The 20,311-nt window shown below is 37.6% G+C and overlaps 1 protein-coding gene across 1 annotated transcript in view; it reads right to left on the bottom strand.

Moving 5' to 3' along the window:
* LOC110448600 (serine/threonine-protein phosphatase 2B catalytic subunit 2-like) overlaps positions 1–13,207 on the bottom strand; it is a 39,837-nt gene extending 26,630 nt beyond the window's left edge. Inside the window, exon 1 of the mRNA XM_021494934.1 lies at positions 13,056–13,207. Within this exon, the coding sequence (XP_021350609.1) occupies positions 13,056–13,095 (40 nt within the window). The 5' untranslated portion in view covers positions 13,096–13,207. The remainder of the gene's footprint in view (positions 1–13,055) is intronic.
* Positions 13,208–20,311: the final 7,104 nt, after the last annotated feature.

Raw genomic sequence — 20,311 nt, 5'->3', positions numbered from 1 at the left:
AAGTATATGCTTTGTGTTGTACATTTATTCTTGTTTCTAATTGTCACATTTATTATCAGTTGACTGAAAGTTTCAAATAATTGAATATCCCTTATTGACTTCTGCAGACATTTGTTTTGGAACAAATAAAATACAACCGAAAGACGTCAAAAAATAAACGGTTAGTTTTCATACAGTTGTGTTACCCAAAATGCATCAGTTTCGTCGGTTAGATCTACTAGATGTTTAAATTAAATGCATTTTGAAGCTTTGATGATTCAGATTAACCGATTCATGTAATGCAATTAAACAACAAGCACATGTTTCCTATGCAAATTCCGTTTATCCTTAACTGTAATTGCGTACGATATGCTTTGTGGGTTCCAGACATACGAGACAATGGAGACGCCCTATGATATATGTACATGCCATGCATGGTCAAGGACGTGGTTCGTTATGCACTGTGGAATGCTTGTCTCACCTACAGTACTAAAATATCCACAGGGATCGGGGTGAGCTAGTAGGACTATAAACACCTGTTTCCTATTGCGTCCGTTATGCGTGTTGACAAGGGATCGAGGATGTCCCCACTTAAAGCCACCACTTCCGTTTTATACATCTATGTATCTACGGGGGGCACACAAACGAAGAGGGAAATATTATTTATGAATTTCTGTTCCTACTTTAAGCTGTCGGTTTAGTTACCTGTCGTTTCCTATATAACGGACAAAATCTACAACATTCCTGACAGGACATTCCAACTAGGAATAAATATAGCGCATGCTCAGTAAAGATACGATAAACATTATCATGAATTTCCTGTGGTGCCAACAACAGAATTTTGGCATTTTGTAAGATACGTCGTTTGCTCAAAAGTCTGATGTTGGAACAAGATGAAACTCGGGCTATAGAAAAACGTACACACTTACATCAAAACATATAGTAAAAAACTTTATATTGGTCAACATTTATTCCATAAAAAAATAGCGAACGCACTTGCATGAATAAGACAAAACCCGAAGAAATGTCTCTTCAAAGTGACGCTTGTGACGGTGCTAGGATTTTGGTGACCGTGAATCTGAAAATGTTACGTCATCGACACAACACATCCTGTAAATGAGATTGCAAAACCAGGAAGGAGGAGCGAAAAACCCTTAATTATATGAATTTCAAAACTTACAGGAGTAATTAAGTATTAAAGTATGATATTCTGGTGACCATTTCAACGCATGGATACATTTAAACACATTTTGAAAACTAAATAGAAATATTACTATAGCTATACACACTTCCTGTGTATCGTTCTGTATGTCAAAACATACTGTTTGTGCGTCATATATCATAGAGCCCTACATCAGCCAACACATCTACACCATACGTCACTGTAAATCATAGTCAATGTAGAACAGTGGACTTAACGGTCTGGTCTACACGCACAGTGCACATAGGACTTATACCATACAGGTTCATAATACATTACGTATTTACAAAGGAATTATTTTGTTAATCAATGTCCAAGAAATGATATAAAATCATTGATCGGAGATATATAATGGATTATCAATCCATTCTTTCTTAAGAGGGACAAATATAATGACATATTTCGCGTGCTTGAAGACTCAATGCTTAATCTCTGCTGGTACACAGGCTGTTTAAGTGTTGATGGTTTTTTTTTAAAATTTTATACGTCACATAAGTTTAACGCTATTCTTAGTTACGTTCATAAAGCAATGGACACAATTTATTTCCGGCTTTGAGTTACCACAACACCTTATATATCATTCATTGAAAAAAAAGCCCTGCAAGCAATATATTGCACAGACGTGCACATACAGATGTCAAGTATTAATTCAAAGGGGTCAGAGGTCAAGTTTGGTTAAGCAATATCACATAAACAGAGGAAACAGAAGACGACCCCCTTTCCTCTCCCCAACCCTTCCCCGAATCGGGCCCACATTACTCGACTAAAGGGCCATTCCCTGCAAAAAATGAAGGAGTGGTTACGTGCAGTACAACAATGTCTTTTATGACTTTCGCGACGACAATGCAGTACACTGCCGCCCCTGACCTCGACCTTGACCTTGACTCAGAGTCCTCGATCCAATACAACCAAGTGTCTTTCAATATTATAATTCTGGGATCAGAGACATGAATTATAAGATAAACTTTGACTTTTGCTAAAGAATACAGCCTTGTGTTTGTTAAAGGTAGACTATATACGACAAGAACGGCTGTAAAGGCCTCGTAGTATTGTATTTTTTTGCGGTTATATAATGTCTACAAATATAAGGTCGTTATCATTGAAGTGCCGTGTCCATGACCTTCAGCGTTTTCTGGCCGGGTTCGTCTATATTGACTGGTAAAATACAATACATTTATATCTGCCTTACACTTGATCATAACTTAGTTCCAGACCTTTTCTTACATTGGGTAAAATAAGATATACAACCCATATTTCGTCTGATCTGTCGGGAGTGCATGTTTTGTCTGACTTTGGGCACAACATAGGTTCTAGAATACATCGTTTGTCTGACCTTGACCCTGGTATAATCGGTCGGCCACACTTTATGTTTCGGACCTTGAGTGTACAAGATGACCGATTTTGAGAATACATCCTTTATTTCGACCTTGACCATAGGGTCTGTCGAGATTACAATATATAATCTTAAATAAATAAATAAATTAAAAAAAAATTGTCGGATAGACATGGTTGGGTCTGACTTTGATCATGGCTCATGCTAATTAATATAAACGTTAGATATGTTATGTTCCAAACATTCCAATAAACTAAAATGAACGAATTTCACTCAAATTCTTTTTTCTCGTTGTTGTTGCAACAATAAATTTCATACGTATTTTTTTTTCATTTTCAGTTTTTTAATGTAGTCTTGGTACGTTTAATGATATGTTACCAGCCTATATTCAAATACTCACTTACATTTTTGACCACTTATATTACCGATTCACGTGGACGCTAATAATTTCAGCGATATAATCATATTTGCATTCGACACTCCCCGCTCTCCTTGGAAATCACCGCGAAAACGGGTTTAAGATATGTCACTAAAATTTCGAAAATGTAGTACACGATTTATATACAGTATTGGCCTTTTGCGACAACGATACTGGGACTGTTGACAGGAAAAACTCTCACACAAGGCCACAATTCATGGCTACGTATTGAATGTACGTACTCTATCTCCCGCGCTATCATGGGACATGCTAACACACTAAAAAGTCACAGTGCTAGCCTGCGAAACCTGGATATGCAGTGGAGCAGATTCCATCGGTTAAGCCAGCGTTCGATTTAACACTATACCCCAGGAACATAGTAGATCCTTACAATACCATTGGTGCTAGGGTGATTACGTATGGATACCTTTATTAATTAATTAATCATGATTAATTGTAAATATTGAATATCAATTCCTACACAATATGACTGTAAAGCTGTCCAGTCCTCCGTTTGGACACCGCCTGGTCGTTTTTAACTGCTAGGAAACGACTTAATTCAAGCTGGGATCAATATTTCCGTCAACTCTCCAGTACGTACTGTGAATGTCACAAGTTCCCTAGTATTAGAGCACTATGGTATATCCCAAACATTTCAATGGTTATTGCGCTGCCTGTGTGCGTTATTACAACTCGGTATTGCATGCGTATATATAGATGTGACATAGCGTTAATTCGCCACCATACAGGTCTTTGTATGTTTACCGGGAGGCGAGCCCATAGTTGATGAGTACTTTGGTGTATAACTATCGTGTGCATGTATTATCACGTGCATCGTTGCCACACGTGCAGCGCCACAGTTGTCGTGATATCAATCAATTGCAACACTGCTGATGTGGAACATTTTGTATACAAACATTATCTCATACATCTATTTGTGTGTATATGTTGACTAATTGCTCGTATACCTGTCTAGTCTAGTCGAATATTTACATAGATATTGAGTATAATGTCGGCCTACCACGAACCTTGTACACTGTATGCACAATACCGTCATCAAACCTTGTCAAATTCATCCAATCAATCCCCACCAAATAACTAGCAGTTTGGTATAATGTGTATAATGGAACGAAAACAAACCTTGTATATGTGTATGCAATGAGTCAAAATGACAAAGAGATCAAACCTTGAACAATGTTTGGAAGGAGTTCATATATAATGTATTCATTTTACTCACGAAATACCATGTGCAATATATCCAATGAGACTAATATAAGTCTTGTTTATTGATCATACAATGTATGCAAATAGCGCAGACAAACACCGGAATATTGACAATGGGTCTACAATAAACCATACACTGTATGTGATAGTTTGCCAACAAATTGGCAATGGACCGACACTTACCATGTACACTGTATGTATTGGTTTGCCAACAAAATAGCCACAGACAAACAACGGAGTATTGACAATGGGTCTACAATAAACCATACACTGTATGTAATGGTTTGCCAACAAATTGGCAATGGGCCGACAATTACCATGTTCACTGTATGTATTGGTTTGCCAACAAAATAGCCCCAGACAAACAACGGAATATTGACAATGAGCCTACAATAAACCATATACACTGTATGTAATGGTTTGCCAACAAATTGGCAATGGACCGACACTTACCATGTACACTGTATGTATTGGTTTGCCAACAAAATAGCCCCAGACAAACAAAGGAGTATTGACAATGAGCCTACAATAAACCATATACACTGTATGTAATGGTTTGCCAACAAATTGGCAATGGGCCGACAATTACCATGTACACTGTATGTATTGGTTTGCCAACAAAATAGCCACAGACAAACAACGGAATATTGACAATGGGCCTACAATAAACCATATACACTGTATGTAATGGTTTGCCAACAAATTAACCCAATAACAAACAACGTAATTTTGGCAATGGGCCTACAATAAACCGCGTACTGTGTAAGTAACGGTTTCCCAACAAACCATGTACAAATAATCCAACAACAAACCATGTACAACACAGGCAATGGGCTTGTAACGAACTTGTTCGATTCTTACTGTTGGTCCACCACAAAGTTAGTTTGCAGTGGTTCTACAATAAACCTAGTACAGTTAATGTTTTCATAACACACTTTATGCGCTGTACGTAAGGGGCCCACAACAACCACATACAGTAAAACATCGTTATACTGTCATCATCTGACCAGCTACAGTGTCTGCGTTATAAAGGAATTACCGTTATATTGAAGGACACGTTATTAAATAACTTTTTCTTGTAAAAGAACAAAGACAAAACAGCATTGAGAGGCGATAGATGAACAAAAGGGAATGATGTGGCGTTTTACAACAATATGTATACAGCACAATAAACTGTGTACTGTGAATAGCAATGACTCGCAGCACACATTGTACAATGTAGCCGGACCAGCTTGTACTGCAGAGACCTGTTAACACAGCCATGATAGATAGATGTCATGGTGTCTATACCTGTTCACAAAATACCACTTCATATACTGTAAACGTACACGTTTTAGCGGTATTCATTTTTGCGCTTTTCCGCTTTAAGTATTTTGCTAAAATATGGTTGCGATAGTTTATTTTTTTTGTATCTGATTTTCTATGGTATTTGCGAGTTTATTAAAACTTGATAAAACGCTAAAATTTGAGCCCACTGTTACAGTATCTGTTCACAGGATGCCATAGTTGATCTCTTCAAAGTTGACATTGCCTTTGTCTTCTCACCAGATGTCTTTCGCTGTATATTTCGCTGTAGTCTACATCGTTGTAAGCTTTTAAGCTTTTGCAGATGACTTGATCATATTTCACTAACTCGTTAATACTGTTCATCCGGTTCACATTAATTGATAAAAGTCCATATTTACACATTGATGAGTTGTGGCGGTATGGATTATGTTACTTACAAATTAATTATAAAATCGACGTTTATTTCTCTCTATATATATATGATCACACGTGTGTAGTATAATAGTTGTCATTGTCTTACCTGTTCACGAGGAGATATTGCCTATATCTAGACGTCCGACAATATTTCTGTTCATAAAATATCACTGCCTTTATGTGTTCACAAGATGTCATTGCTAAATATCTGTTCGTGAGATGCTATTTTCTATACATGTTCACAAATAGACATTGCCTGTAACTGTTCAAACGATGCCACATTGCATGTATCTGTTGACCAGGTGAAGCTTCCCAGTAACTGACCACACTACATAATCACCTTTATCTCTGTTCACAAGATGTTATTATCTATATGACTATTTACCATATACCTTACCGGATGTCATTAGCCAGGATCGTTGTTCAACATTATATTACATGTTTCTGATTGTATGAATTTCTCTTAAAATGACGCTGGATAATCATTAGATTAGAGTTATTAAACTACCGACCTTATGGTCACACCATGTACTAGCCATGGTCTTTCGAAATAGAAACATTGCTGATATTAAGTTAATGACGTTTCCTGTAACAATATTGTTGGCGGACTATCTTTCCGGTAGTTCACAAGAAGCAACTATCAGTATTAACAAGGGTCACCTTTGTATTAAACAAAAGGTGATACAACATGTATTTGATATTCAAATATTAATGAATATAAGTTATTCGCAGAAATCAAAGCAATAGATTATCATTTTTACTAGAACGGATTACCTGTCTTAACCTGACCTTGTATAAAGCAAAAACGTATCCAAGACATTCAACTGTAGTCCAAACATTTCTTAGGAAATTGGAGCAGTATAAAATGAAAAACGGTCTATTCTGAATGGCCCATGTTGTGTTAGGTTTAAAGAAATTCCTTAGGTTTTCCGAACATTTGTCAGAACGGCCTGTCGTTCATCGGAAGGGAACCTTGCTGTCCATTAACCTTTGTGAACTCTCGAAGTATGGATATACGTACTAATTCGTGCAGATTCAGAGGATTAGGCCTGCTGTATCCCACTGCATGCTCGTAAGAGTCGGTTAATGTGGCTTCCTTGCAGAGTCAGGGTTGGTTCCTTCCGTGTCTTCTGTTACACAGCAGACATTAGAAAATAATTAATAGATCTTGGGGTCTTTTTAAAAAAAAAAATGGGGGGGGGGGGGGGGGGGGGGNGTTTGAGGTATTAAATCCCGTGATGGATCTAACATGTAATTGACAAAATGTCACAGATCTGTTGTTACTAAAGCAGACGCATGCGTTCATTACAGAACCATTCAGTGATCTACCGGGAGTTGGAAAATGCTCTCGTCGAATTATGCAGCCACCATTATATATATAACAATGTATAAATATATATATATATATAGACACCTTCATCATTACATAGGTACCTCATGGGAATAACGCATTGACTGGCAACTTCTGGCCTCCATCGATTATAGATTACTTTTGTCTTTGTGAAGGTCAAGGCCATGTGTGACGTGAAGCAGTCACCACCACCATTATGTGTGACGTGAAGCAGTCACCACCACCATTATGTGTGACAAGAGGTGTAAAATATGTGGAGGAGGGATGTCTTAAGTGTAAATTTCATTTCTTTTTTAATAACAACATTTCATTTCAATCAAATCAATTTCACGTTTAAAAATAGATTCAAGAACAAGTTAATGAGGTTGATACTATTCCGTTTTCTATAAATGGTGCAAAGCTACGTCAAAAATAAATGAACAGCATATAATAAAAAAAAATACCTAATTTCACCAGGAAGTGAAGATTGTCTTTTGATTGAGCTGACATGTGGCCCCATAATGTAAAATGTTTTTTATTGCCTTTAGAAGGTAAGGTATCAAGGACAATGTGCCATCGCCCCCTGCGATAGTTCTCTTATAGTAAAGGGACCGAACTGAAGCTGATTTAATAGTAAAGTGAACCACAGTAGCCTGTATATTAGTAAAGTGAAATCATTGTAGCCTGTATACTAATAAGGTGAACCACTGTAGCATGTATATTAATAAAGTGAACCACTGGAGCCTGTATACTAGTACCGTGAAACGACTGTAGCCTGTATAATAGTAAAGTGAAGTTCTTTAACTTTCTAATACTTAAGTAAGACTATTGTAGCCTATGACATGTCGCAAAGTGTATCAACTGTATCATTATAACTTTAAAGCGAAACTACAGTAGTTTTATTTAAGTAAAGTAAAACTACTGTAGCTTTAGAAAAGTAAAGTGAAACAACTGTATTTTTTACAATAGTGAAGTGAAACTTTTCTATTCTACATGAGTATGGTCTAAGTGAACCACTGTAACCTGTATATAAGTAAAGTAAAATCACTGTAGCCTCTATACTAGTAAAGTGCAATCACTGTAGCCTGTTTACTAGTAAAGTAAAATCACTGTAGCCTGTAAAATAGTAAAGTGAAACATTGTAGCCTGTATATTAGTAAAGTGAACCACCGTAGCATGTACACAAGTAAAATGAAATCACTGTAGCATGTATACTAGTAAAGAGAAATCACTGTAGCCTCTATACTAGTAAAGTGGTTCACTTTACTTGTATACAGGCTACAGGGGTTCACTTAGACTATACTCATGTAGAATAGAAAAGTTTCACTTCACTATTGTAAAAAATACAGTTGTTTCACTTTACTTTTCTAAAGCTACAGTAGTTTTACTTTACTTAAATAAAACTACTGTAGTTTCGCTTTAAAGTTATAATGATACAGTTGATACACTTTGCGACATGTCATAGGCTACAATAATCTTACTTAAGTATTAGAAAGTTAAAGAACTTCACTTTACTATTATACAGGCTACAGTCGTTTCACGGTACTAGTATACAGGCGACAGTGAGTTCACTTAACTAGTGTATCAATATATCTAGTTGTCGTGTTTAATAGTTTACGACTGTTGTAAACTATTAAACACGACAACTAGATATATTGATACACTAGTTAAGTGAACCACTGTATCCTGTATACTAGTAAGATGAAATCACTGTAGCATGTATACTAGTAAAGAAAACCACTGTAGCCTGTAAACTAGTAAAGTGAAACATTGTAGCCTGTATGCTAGTAAAGTGATCCACTGTGGCTTTTATACTAGAAAAGTGAACCACTGTGGCCTGTATACTAGTAATGTGAACCACTGTAGCATGTATACTAGTAAAGAGAAATCACTGTAGCCTCTATACTAGTAAAGTGACCCACTTTAGCCTGTATACTAGGAAAGTTAACCACTGTAGCCTGTTTACTAGTAAAGTAAACCACTTAAGCCTGTCTATTAGTAAAGTGAACCAATGTAGCCTGTATACTACTAAAGTGAACCACTGAAGACTAGCCTGTATACTAGTTAAGTGAAATCACTGTGGCCTGTATACTAGTAATGTGAACCACTGTAGCTTGTATACTAGTAAAGTGCAATCACTGTAGCCTGTATATTAGTAAAGTGAACAACTGTAGCCTGTATAGTAGTAAAGTGAACCATTGTAGCCTGTATACTTTACTTTTGTCTTTGTGAAGGTCAAGGCCATGTGTGACGTGAAGCAATCACCACCACCATTATGTGTGACAAGAGGTGTAAAATATGTGGAGGAGGGATGTCTTAAGTGTAAATTTCATTTCTTTTTTTAATAACAACATTTCATTTCAATCAAATCAATTTTACGTTTAAAAATAGATTCAAGAACAAGTGAATGAGGTTGATACTATTCCGTTTTCTATAAATGGTGCAAAGTTACGTCAAAAATAAATGAACAGCATATAATAAAAAAAATACCTAATTTAACCAGGAAGTGAAGATTGTCTTTTGATTGGGCTGACATGTGGCCCCATAATGTAAAATGTTTTTTATTGCCTTTAGAAGGTAAGGTATCAAGGACAATGTGCCATCGCCCCCTGCGATAGTTCTCTTATAGTAAAGGGAACGTACTGAAGCTGATTTAATAGTAAAGTGAACCAATGTAGCATGTATACTAGTAAATAGAAATCACTGTAGCCTGCATCCTAGTAAAGTGAACCCCTGTAGCCTGTTTACTAGTAAAGTAAAATCACTGTAGCCTGCATCCTAGTAAAGTGAACCCCTGTAGCCTGTATACTAGTAAAGTGAAAAAGTGAACCACTGTAGCCTGTATACTAGTAAGATGAAATCACTGTAGCCTGTATACTAGTAAAGTGAAATCACTGTAGCCTGTATACTAGTAAAGTGAACTCACTGTAGCCTGTATACTAGTTAAGTGAACCACTGTAGCCTGTAAACTAGTAAAGTGAAATCACTACAGCCTGTATACTAGTAAAGTGAACCACTGTAGCCTGTATACTAGTAAAGTAAAATCACTGTAGCCTGTATACTAGTAAAGTGAACCACTGTAGCCTGTATACTAGTAAAATGAAATCACTGTAGCCTGTATACTAGTAAAGTGAAAATACTGTAGTTTTAATCACCGACAATACGTGAGATGTAGATATTCACGAGACGAGCCCATTACAACTTATATAAACCATTTCATTCTTCATTCTGCAAGTTTACATTATTGTAAAATATGAACATCGCAAAAATAAGCGCGCAATGTATTCGCGAAAATGAAATACTCAGAATACGTTGTTACTGTATCAATTTGCCGTTCGTTTTATCATTATATCGATATAATTTGAAGAAGAATTTCTATGACGGAAATCCTGCTCTGTCTGGTTGAACGAAGATCGGTAACCTATCATATGATTATATTTAAGTGATGCAAAATGGGGCTTCATACTGAATGAAGGGCTTTTATCTATACCCCCTAATTATACGGATATCCGATAGACCATAATTTATTGTTAATCCTTCGAAAGTTAGGTTTATTTTCATATCTTCATTTCTCATTTTTATTTCTATCTTGTTTTTTAAGAAACCAAATATCCCCAAACAAACATACAAAGCATACTGATTTGCATAATGATAAAAGGAAAATGTCGAAAATAAATCTGATTATCTAACTCTAGATTTATATTTTAAATCGCAGGCTTTAAAAAAAAGAAAAATTCTTTTGAAGATGTAACATCTCATTCAGCGCATCCACAGCTTCATCAAAATAGACGAAGCCGGTTATCCAGAGAAGGGAATCCATAGAAAAGCTTATAATATATTATATCTACTTTAGTATATATGTCTTCTTCCGAACCCAGGGGCAATAGAAGTACAGCTTAGATCCATGGGAACAAGGCATATGACGAGTTCAAAACAAAAGGTCGTCAATATTTCCTATAGAATATTCGGATCTGGGATTTACTGCGACAATTTATGCTCTGGAGCTCAGCCTCCCGTCTACGTGTATCTATTGGCGCGAACACCTCCGCGGCAGACCGTCATAACTCCACGGTGGCCTAGACACTACCGGGGCACGAGCGATATTGATTGTTTATTGGGTCTCCATAACATCACCACAGTCAGCTTAATTTCCGCATTTTGTTTTCCCATTGGTAAACATTGTAGAGTGGAACCTCGTTTACCAAGACTCAGATAATCAGGAATATTCGTTATCCGTTCGCTTTGTTAAGGTCAAGAGTTCTTGTAACGGGCAATGTCACATGAATACGCCTACAATGACTACAGATGAATGGATTGTGTAGCATAACATGTACAGCAGATAGAAATGCAGTCTCTACTTAAATGAAATATATCTCGGGCACGGCAGTATGACACCCTACCCAGTCATATTATTCTGACAACAGGATAACCAGAGGTGCCTGGGGAGATACAACCGAACCGAAAGTGTAGGAGAGACGAGAAACAACATAGATCTCTATAGTGTTGCTATGCAGGTCGTGGACCAATTTTGGTTTCTTTTATGCTCTGAAGGACGTGAACAGGGGAAGTAATACCCCGAATCTGCAGAGACCCCCACATTGGTCGTATATTATTACGATTATGCAGAAGGATACGGCATGGCAGCAAACGGCCCTGAACCATTGACATAGGAATGATAGGAGTAACTTATACATATTTACAATACATATTTCTTAGGACCATTGTATCGATACTTCCTTACTCTATGGTATTATAGCCATGTCATATACAGTTTATATGAAAGCTTTTTGAACTGAAATAAACGGTAATTTTGTTTCAGTCCAAAGTGTTCACATTTCGTTCACGTTCTGATTTTAACTTGCTAGTCTGTAAGGGCGTACAACCTTTATAAATTGAAAACGATAGAGATCGTTATTTGTTCGTATAAGGCAGGTTTTCTCATCACAGAAGTTCGAGTTGCCTTCTTATGGTTCTTATAACATGACCTGGTTAAATGTCTGGTGAACACAGGTTTCCTAAATAATAAAAGGTACGGTTCAGAGAAGTTGACGTGGTTGATGCAGTGAGTCACATAAATCCGCCTCCTTACACAGGTTTCTTATGTAACCCAGGTTCGAGTTAAAAGTAGTAAACGTTGTTAATGTAGTCTCAGAAATCCGCTTTAAACAGGATTCTGAATTGATAAAGGTACGGTTCAGAGAGATAAACGTGATAGATACAGTCAGTCACATAAATCCGCTTTGCACAGGTTTCCTAGGTAATCTATGTTCGGGTTAAGAGAAGTAAATGTGGTTTGTGCGTGTTGGATTAATTCCGTCATATATATCCGCTTTACACAGGTTCCACTGTATTATCTGATTGTCCACGTCAATGTCACCTACTATTTGACCGATGTTTATTACTTACTTTATCACTATATATAGATGTAGAATCTGTTAATAATCCTTATGCTGTTGACACGAACCTTGTGTTAAGCTAAGGATAGAATTCACTTTGACCTTGTGCATAAACTAATTATAAAAATAGATTTGCATCCTTATTTTTGATGCTTCACTTCACAATTCAAGGCAATAGCTCAACACTAAATTATTTTTGATGCTTCACTTCACAATACAAGGCAATAGCTCAACACTAAATTATTATTCACACTTACGGGGCGATTACTTGTTATGAGGTACACCTATATATACATTATCATATCCCCTTCACTTACTCACTAAAGAGTAGGGTTTAAAAAGTACACAGCACGTTTTCTATCAAAAGAATCTGTTGACAGGAATTGTATACATGAAATTGAAATATGGAAAATTTCAATTATGATATATATACGAATTCATTTGCTATTATAAATATCTGGCTATATACCTACCTGTCACGATAGCTCCGGGTTCCCCGGTCCCAGCACTCATTCCTGCTGTTAGTATAATGGACACCGATGTTTACACTTGAGAACGCACGAGCGATGCTTTAAATGTCGTTTACACTGAATATGCACACGCTTGACGTTGATAGTCGTTTTTAAAATTAGACACACTTTTCAGTTTTTACACGGAGTATTTGTCGATGCTAACTAAAATAAACAACTTTCCATTGCAAACAGAACCTGTCAAAGCTCATAACCTGGTCGAAATTTTGTATTTTGTGTGTGTGTGTATTATAAGTGTTTTTAAAATACATATGCTCCATTTCTCGGGTCCGGACTTGTTGTAGAGGTATATACTGTTATGTCACGCATCAAGGTGAATGTCAAATGGAGTACAGCATCTAGTACAAGCGTTCTCAGGGTCATTTGGGAATGCTACGTCGAGCTTATCTATAGGTCACGTGTCATTTAAGTCTACATACATATACCGGTACAGGTGACATCGTTCCGTCACATATTATGTATCAATATAAATTATATAGGAAATTTGCGACATCATACTACACTTGTGTAATATTTACAACACAGATGAGTATGTATTTTGTCATCGCCTTAGGGCAGCGTGTTCACCAGCTGGTGTCGGCTTCACTTTACTTCTTCACGGTGCATGGTTTAAGTGTATGCACGCTCATATGGTACTTTTAGAGTCACGGAATCTAGAAAAATCCATATACGGTTGTTCTGTTGTGTGACACAAGTCCGATGAAACCTTTCGTGATGGGACAGGAACACACAGTTGGGTGATAATCTACAATGACACATTGTGGTTGTCTGTGATGAAAATAGGCCTGTCACTGTTTTGGCCTCGCAGTTTGGCACGTCTCAAAATTTTAGAATGGAATTGAATTAAAACAAATATTTTAACATTTGTTCAGTTAAAGAATAGCTCTAGAGTGTGTGTGTATAGGTATGTCTTTAAACTAGTTTTACTTGAGTAGCGCATACGAGTTTCACGATGTCTTTATTTGACACATATAGCCGCATACTACAGTCTGAAAACGCCGTAAAACCCTGAACAATTGTAAACTAAGATCATAAGAGTACTTTACAACAGTCGTAAACTATTAAACACGACAACTAGATATATTGATACCATACAATGGTCGTTTACGCATAAACAAAAGCAAAATATATATAAATGTCATACAAAGGCCGTAAACTGGTAAACATACACCGACATTGGTCGTAAAGCTGTAGAACACAGGAGCCGGGCACAGGGACCTGATTGTTTGGATCTATCCCGATGTTTATTACAACACTTGGTAAAACACCCACCACCCTCAATGGTGATACTAGAGGTGGAACGCTCTCGATGTCGACCATTCGACTATTAACTTAATCGTAACACATTTCACATTTCTGGTAGATGTACAAAAATGCTTGGTACCGTTGGAAAATGTTTTTTGTTTTTTTAAAATTCAATAACGCTCTATGAAAAGGATAAATACCTCTTTACTATTTCACCTATGGTCATCCTTTGAGTAAGCATATTTTTCAGAATGGCGGATGTCGCGTGCTAAAAGTAGGTCACAGTGTCCTATATTTCGACCTTTGGCCTCTATCAGTGAAAAGCTTGACTGGAACATAGCTAACAACATAGCATCACTTCCAAACTTGATACAGGGACATACCTAGCGATCACAGAGTATCTCATAACAAGAGGTCGTCATATATTATTACCTGGATTACGATAAAGTACATTACGACTAGTCAGAATAAGAGTGGAAGATCGTCTCAAAGTACTTGCAGATGTAGCTCATAACCAAAAATAAATAAAAATCAGTTACATAAATTCGGTTTATCTGGTTTAAATTTGAGGAAAATATAGCAATCCCGAAACAATAAGGCAGGATTTTGGCATATAAATGAATTTATAAATATGAATGTTCTGTCAATATTTGAATATGAATAGGGTAATATGAAATATCATTTCGATCAAATTAAATGTTATTATTATTCTAATGAATGGGAATGAAAGAATGACTGATTTGGAGTTTGAGAGAAGAAATAAAAAAGAAAGAGGGAATGAAGGGAGAGAGGCCTCCTACGTGAGGTTACATTATGTAAGAGGGATGAGCCCAGGCACCCCAACCCTGGCATCCCTCCCAAAAGATGCTGTGGAATAAAATCCAATTTGAACATAAAAAAATATTATAACTTAAAGGACTAAAACTGTATAAAGTGTGTTTCAATTCAATTATAGTAGAAGTCTTGACAGTCACACATTATATTTGAAGTATGGTCATGAGTATGCCTTGTTGTTTTGTTATCATTACCTCGGTTCTCGCTATGAGGACGTGATATGACCTAGATTTACATAGTGGGTGTTGTCGATGAAGCAGACGATGCTTATCCTTTCGAAGCACTTGGTCTCACCCTCCTCGTACTTTTCAAGAGACTCCATGTAAATATTTTCCTTTCCAACATATTTGGGTATATATATATAGATATAAATAAGTTTCATCGATTTTGGGTCCGTTTTTTTTATAACAATGAAGTATTATTTTGTTTTTTATTGCCTGGTATATTGATCACCTTTTCACTTCACGTGTGACTCACATCAGTGTGAGTTTATTGACATGCTACCTAATCCCTGTTACATTACACCTAGGAACATCAAAACTACGCAGGTTCATAGAATGAATTGCATGGCCTACTGTATCCAACTGTATGACGTCAGAGGCGATTAATGGACCCACCAACCACCCTGTAGACTCGAGGGTGGTTTTCCTCTGTGTTGCATGCGTATTGTAAGAGGCGACTAATGTGGAAGGGAACCTCTGTAGAATCGGGGCCCGTATTCATAAAACCGTTCTCATGCTCAATCATGGATTTTGTGCTCAAGCCGAATTTCTTGTTACGGCTAAGAATTAATAAGTAAACCTTTTTTGTCAATGATTTGGGAAAACATTGAATAGACTTAAGGACGAAAACTGTTTTCAATGTTTATTTTTGACTTTTTGAAGTGCTTGAACACGAGAAGGGTTTCATGAATACGGGCCCAAAAGTTGATTCAATGTGATATCCAACTGGGGTACATCAAAGATACCAAATGATCTGCTGTGCTATTTCAACACGCGGGATATATCTTTCCGTTTTAATTTCTACTCTTTCCTTTCGGCAATGTCTCCATAGACACTCGTCCGCAGTTTACCCTTGTTGTGTTGATGACGTTAGACACCAGTTACTGGTCGGTGTGTGTTTTTCCGGGTACTTCGGTTTTCCTTCACCACCAAAACCTGACCCGTTCTTAAATGACTTAAGCTGTATAATAAAACAAGCCCCGATCAATTAAATAAAAAAAAAAAAACAAACCTTGTACCTATTCCATTATTTTCCTAATTTATAAATTTTCCGTAAATTTAAGAAGTATGTACATTATGTATTGTACCCTTACCGGCTGAGATTATGTGTTATACAACATTGGTTTCTTGTTATCGATAATGATCCCGTGGCATGCCCCTGTGTCCGAAACTTAGCAGAGGACACATTTTAAAAACAACCCTACACCGACAATACACTGTAGATCGTCTACAACAATCCCCCGTTTTTAATATAAAGAAAGGTATGTTGTTTGGAGACATTTCGAACAGTGTTGTTCATCCTTGTTTACTTAGCGCATGTGTAAACATATATAAAGACCCGATTTAATCCCATTGATCTTATCGGTACTGATTTTAGATATAATCTACAGTTCGTAAGCAGCTTGACCTCTTAAGGCGACATTAGCGGCCTGTTGTGGATTACTCGTACGTCGACCCTTGCGGTTGTACCGACCAACGTCAACGATTATATTTAGCTATTATTTACATATTTCTGGATGTTTATATTGCAAAAGGGTCATTACCCTCACAAAGGACCGATGTTCCACAGAGAAAGATGTCTTTCCTTCGAAGTGTAGACGCAACAAAGCACATGTTCATTGTTTATGACCTAAAGCCGACAATAAAACCACTTAAAAAATAAAAATAAAGTATGTTCTTAAAAGAATATCAGCGGGTTTGTGTTCCTGCTAGGCGTTCCTTATATATGTTTATGTTCGTGGAAGGCGTTCTTAATGGGTGTTTGCGTTCATCATAGGCATTTTTAGCGGGTTTTTGTGTTCGTGGAAGGTGTTCTTAGTGGGTGTTTGTGTTTCTGGTTGGTATCTGTGTTCCTGGTAGGCATTCCTTGTAGGTGTTCATGTTCGCGGAAGGCGTTCTTAGTGGGTGTTTATGTTCGTGGAAGGCGTTCTTAGTGAGTGTTTGTGTTCGTGGAAGGCGTTCTTAGTAGGTGTTCATGTTCGCGGAAAGCGTTCATAGTGGGTGTTTGTGTTCCTGGTAGGTATATGTGTTCCTTGTAGGTATCTGTGTTCCTGGTAGGCGTTCCTTGTAGAAGTTTATGTTCGTGGAAGGCGTCCTTAGTGAGTATTTGTATTCCTGGTAGACGTGCCTTGTTAGTGTTTATGTTCGTGGAAGGCGTTCTTAGTAGATGTTCATGTTCTTGGAATGCGTATTTAGTGGGTGTTTGTGTAGGTATCTGTGTTCCTGGTAGGCGTGCCTTGTAAGTGTTTATGTTCGTGGAAGGGGGTCTTAACAGGTGGTTATGTTCGTGGATGGAGTTGTTAGTGGGTGTTTATGTTCCTAGTAGGTATTTGTGTTCCTGGTAGGCGTTCCTTATAGGTGTTTATGTTCGTGGAAGTCGTTCTTTGTGAGAGTTTGTGTTCCTGGTAGGCGTGCCTTGTAAGTGTTTATGTTCGTGGAAGGGGGTCTTAACAGGTGGTTATGTTCGTGGATGGAGTTGTTAGTGGGTGTTTGTGTTCCTAGTAGGTATTCGTGTTCCTGGTAGGCGTTCCTTGTAGGTGTTTATGTTCGTGGAAGTCGTTCTTTGTGAGTGTTTGTGTTCCTGGTAGGCGTGCCTTGTAAGTGTTTATGTTCGTGGAAGGCGTTCGTAGTAGGTTTTTATGTTCGTGGTAGGCGTTCTTAGTGTGTGTTTGTGTTCCTGGTAGGTATCTGTGTTCCTGGTAGGCGTTCCTTGTAGGTGTTTATGTTCGTGGAAGGCGTTCTTAGTGAGTGTTTGTGTTCCTGGTAGGCGTGCCTTGTAAGTGTTTATGTTCGTGGAAGGCGTTCATTGTAGATTTTTATGTTCGTTGAAAGTGGGTATTTGTGTTCTTGTTAGGCGTTTCTAGGTGTTTATATGGTTTGTGGTAGGCGTTTCCGTCAGGTGTTTTCGTTCCTGAAAGGGGTTCCAGGTAAGTGCATGTGTATGTGATACGTGTTCTAAGTAGGTCTTTGTGTTCCTTGTAGGAACCTCTAGTAGCTTGTGTTTTTGATAGACGCTTCTGGTAGGTGTTTGTACTGCTTGTAGTCGTTCAAGGAAGGTGTTTGTGTTCCTAAAAGGGGTTCACTTTTCCGGTAGGTATTACTGTTAGGCGTTGTGCTGTTGGTATGTGTTCCTATAGAACCGACACATATCCTCGGCTGTGCTTTTTATGGTGAATTGACATTGACTGTACTTGTAGCGGCATGTATGGACCAGTTAAACAGGTGATGATATCGTATATACACAGCCTGTTAGTGAAATTAAAGTACATTGTAAATAAAAGAAATAAATGAACTCTACAGCACGGACAGTTAACAATATCGATGTTATTATTGATCGCACTACTGCAGATGCTTTTATCTTAAATATATTGCGATTTCGAAATATCATATTATTTCACAATAACGCTACTTAGTTACAAACAGTTTAATGATAAAACCCGAGGTGCATAAAGATGAAGCTAACCGGTCGATCGGAACTACTTCGATAAAGAAACGTCAGTTTGTTAATAATTTTACTAATCAAGATACATACAATTCGATACAAATAATGGAAATCTAAAAGTTATCCCCATTGATAATGGGAATGACGACCTTGGTATAGCTTGTACATTATGGCCTTGGTGGTGTGGGGTTCGTCACAGACGGTCAGGTAATACCATCAATTTGTTGACTTAGATTTTAAGTAGAACAAAAGCCCCATTATTGAGTGAGGGCTGGACTGTTGTAAGTTCTGTAGGATACCCGATACACTGGCCATTGTTTACGCCCTGGGACTACCTCGTCCCCATTGTAATATAGAATATCTCTATTCGATAGCCTGGGTGAGAAAAATAGCGTTACGTACTCATATGGCGACATATAGGTTACAAATGTACTTCTGTTCAGACTTTTAAAGACGTACAGACCATTTATTCGGACATAGACAGCAGACATATATTGATATAACGGAATGAACCTTTATTGTTTATAGAAATTATATTCATGTCATACCATTAAGCCAATTATAATGTCTGGTCCTGTGAATTTGAGTTCAGCTGAGCGTTTAAACGGAATCGAAAACAATACATGTCTATGTTCATACGATTTACGGCGAAGGTGGACAAATACGATACGATCTGTTAATCGAATTTCCTCTAATCAAATTTAGATGTTTTTGTATACTTGTTTCTCTAACATTCAATAATATAAATGAAAGGTTAGTGGAAAACTGGGCTTTCGTCGTCATCCATATTCACCAGCACAGCCAATTCCGGTAATCATGCGCATCCGGATGCAGTAATGGGTTCGCTCGATTTGTAGACAATGCACTGGTGTACGCAGATCATTGTGACCGTCTTATATCGCAATCGAGCGCACTCAGCTAAAGCCACGTGTACATTAAGCCACCACATAGAGCCGTACATCGCCGGTTAATTCGCAATTTGCCGTACGCCGGGTAGCCCGCCGGGGTAACTTTTATTCCAACCGCGTGACGCGCCCTTCTTGTCAGTGGTTCTGTTTTTATTTTCCACGAGCACCGGCGTAATGACTTTAGGTGCACAAGATTACCGGCAAGCGTTGTTGGTCTCAGTAAAATGTTCCCTATATCATATAACAAATATTCACCACAATGTTTACTGTCTAGACAATATTGCAGGTACATGCAGAGAACGACGATTACGCCGGTTGATTGTGTAACAATATCGAGTTCGACGAACCCTGCTAATTACACGGCGTTGCCATCGTGAATTGTGGCTCTCCCTACGACAGCGCCCCCTGGCGTGACAAATGGGTCTACGTATGCGATGTCATAAGGATTTGAAAAGTCTGCTGAATAACCCCATTAGTGACCAAGTCACTTCCCACACCTTCCGTCTTATTTATAACTGATCAAAGAAATGACTTTCAACAGTGGTGAAT

The sequence above is a fragment of the Mizuhopecten yessoensis genome, unplaced genomic scaffold (genome assembly GCF_002113885.1).
Source record: "Mizuhopecten yessoensis strain PY_sf001 unplaced genomic scaffold, ASM211388v2 scaffold4121, whole genome shotgun sequence".
Classification (NCBI taxonomy): domain Eukaryota; kingdom Metazoa; phylum Mollusca; class Bivalvia; order Pectinida; family Pectinidae; genus Mizuhopecten; species Mizuhopecten yessoensis.
Note: the sequence above shows the minus strand (reverse complement) of the source record. Positions and strands in the feature narration are given on the sequence as shown.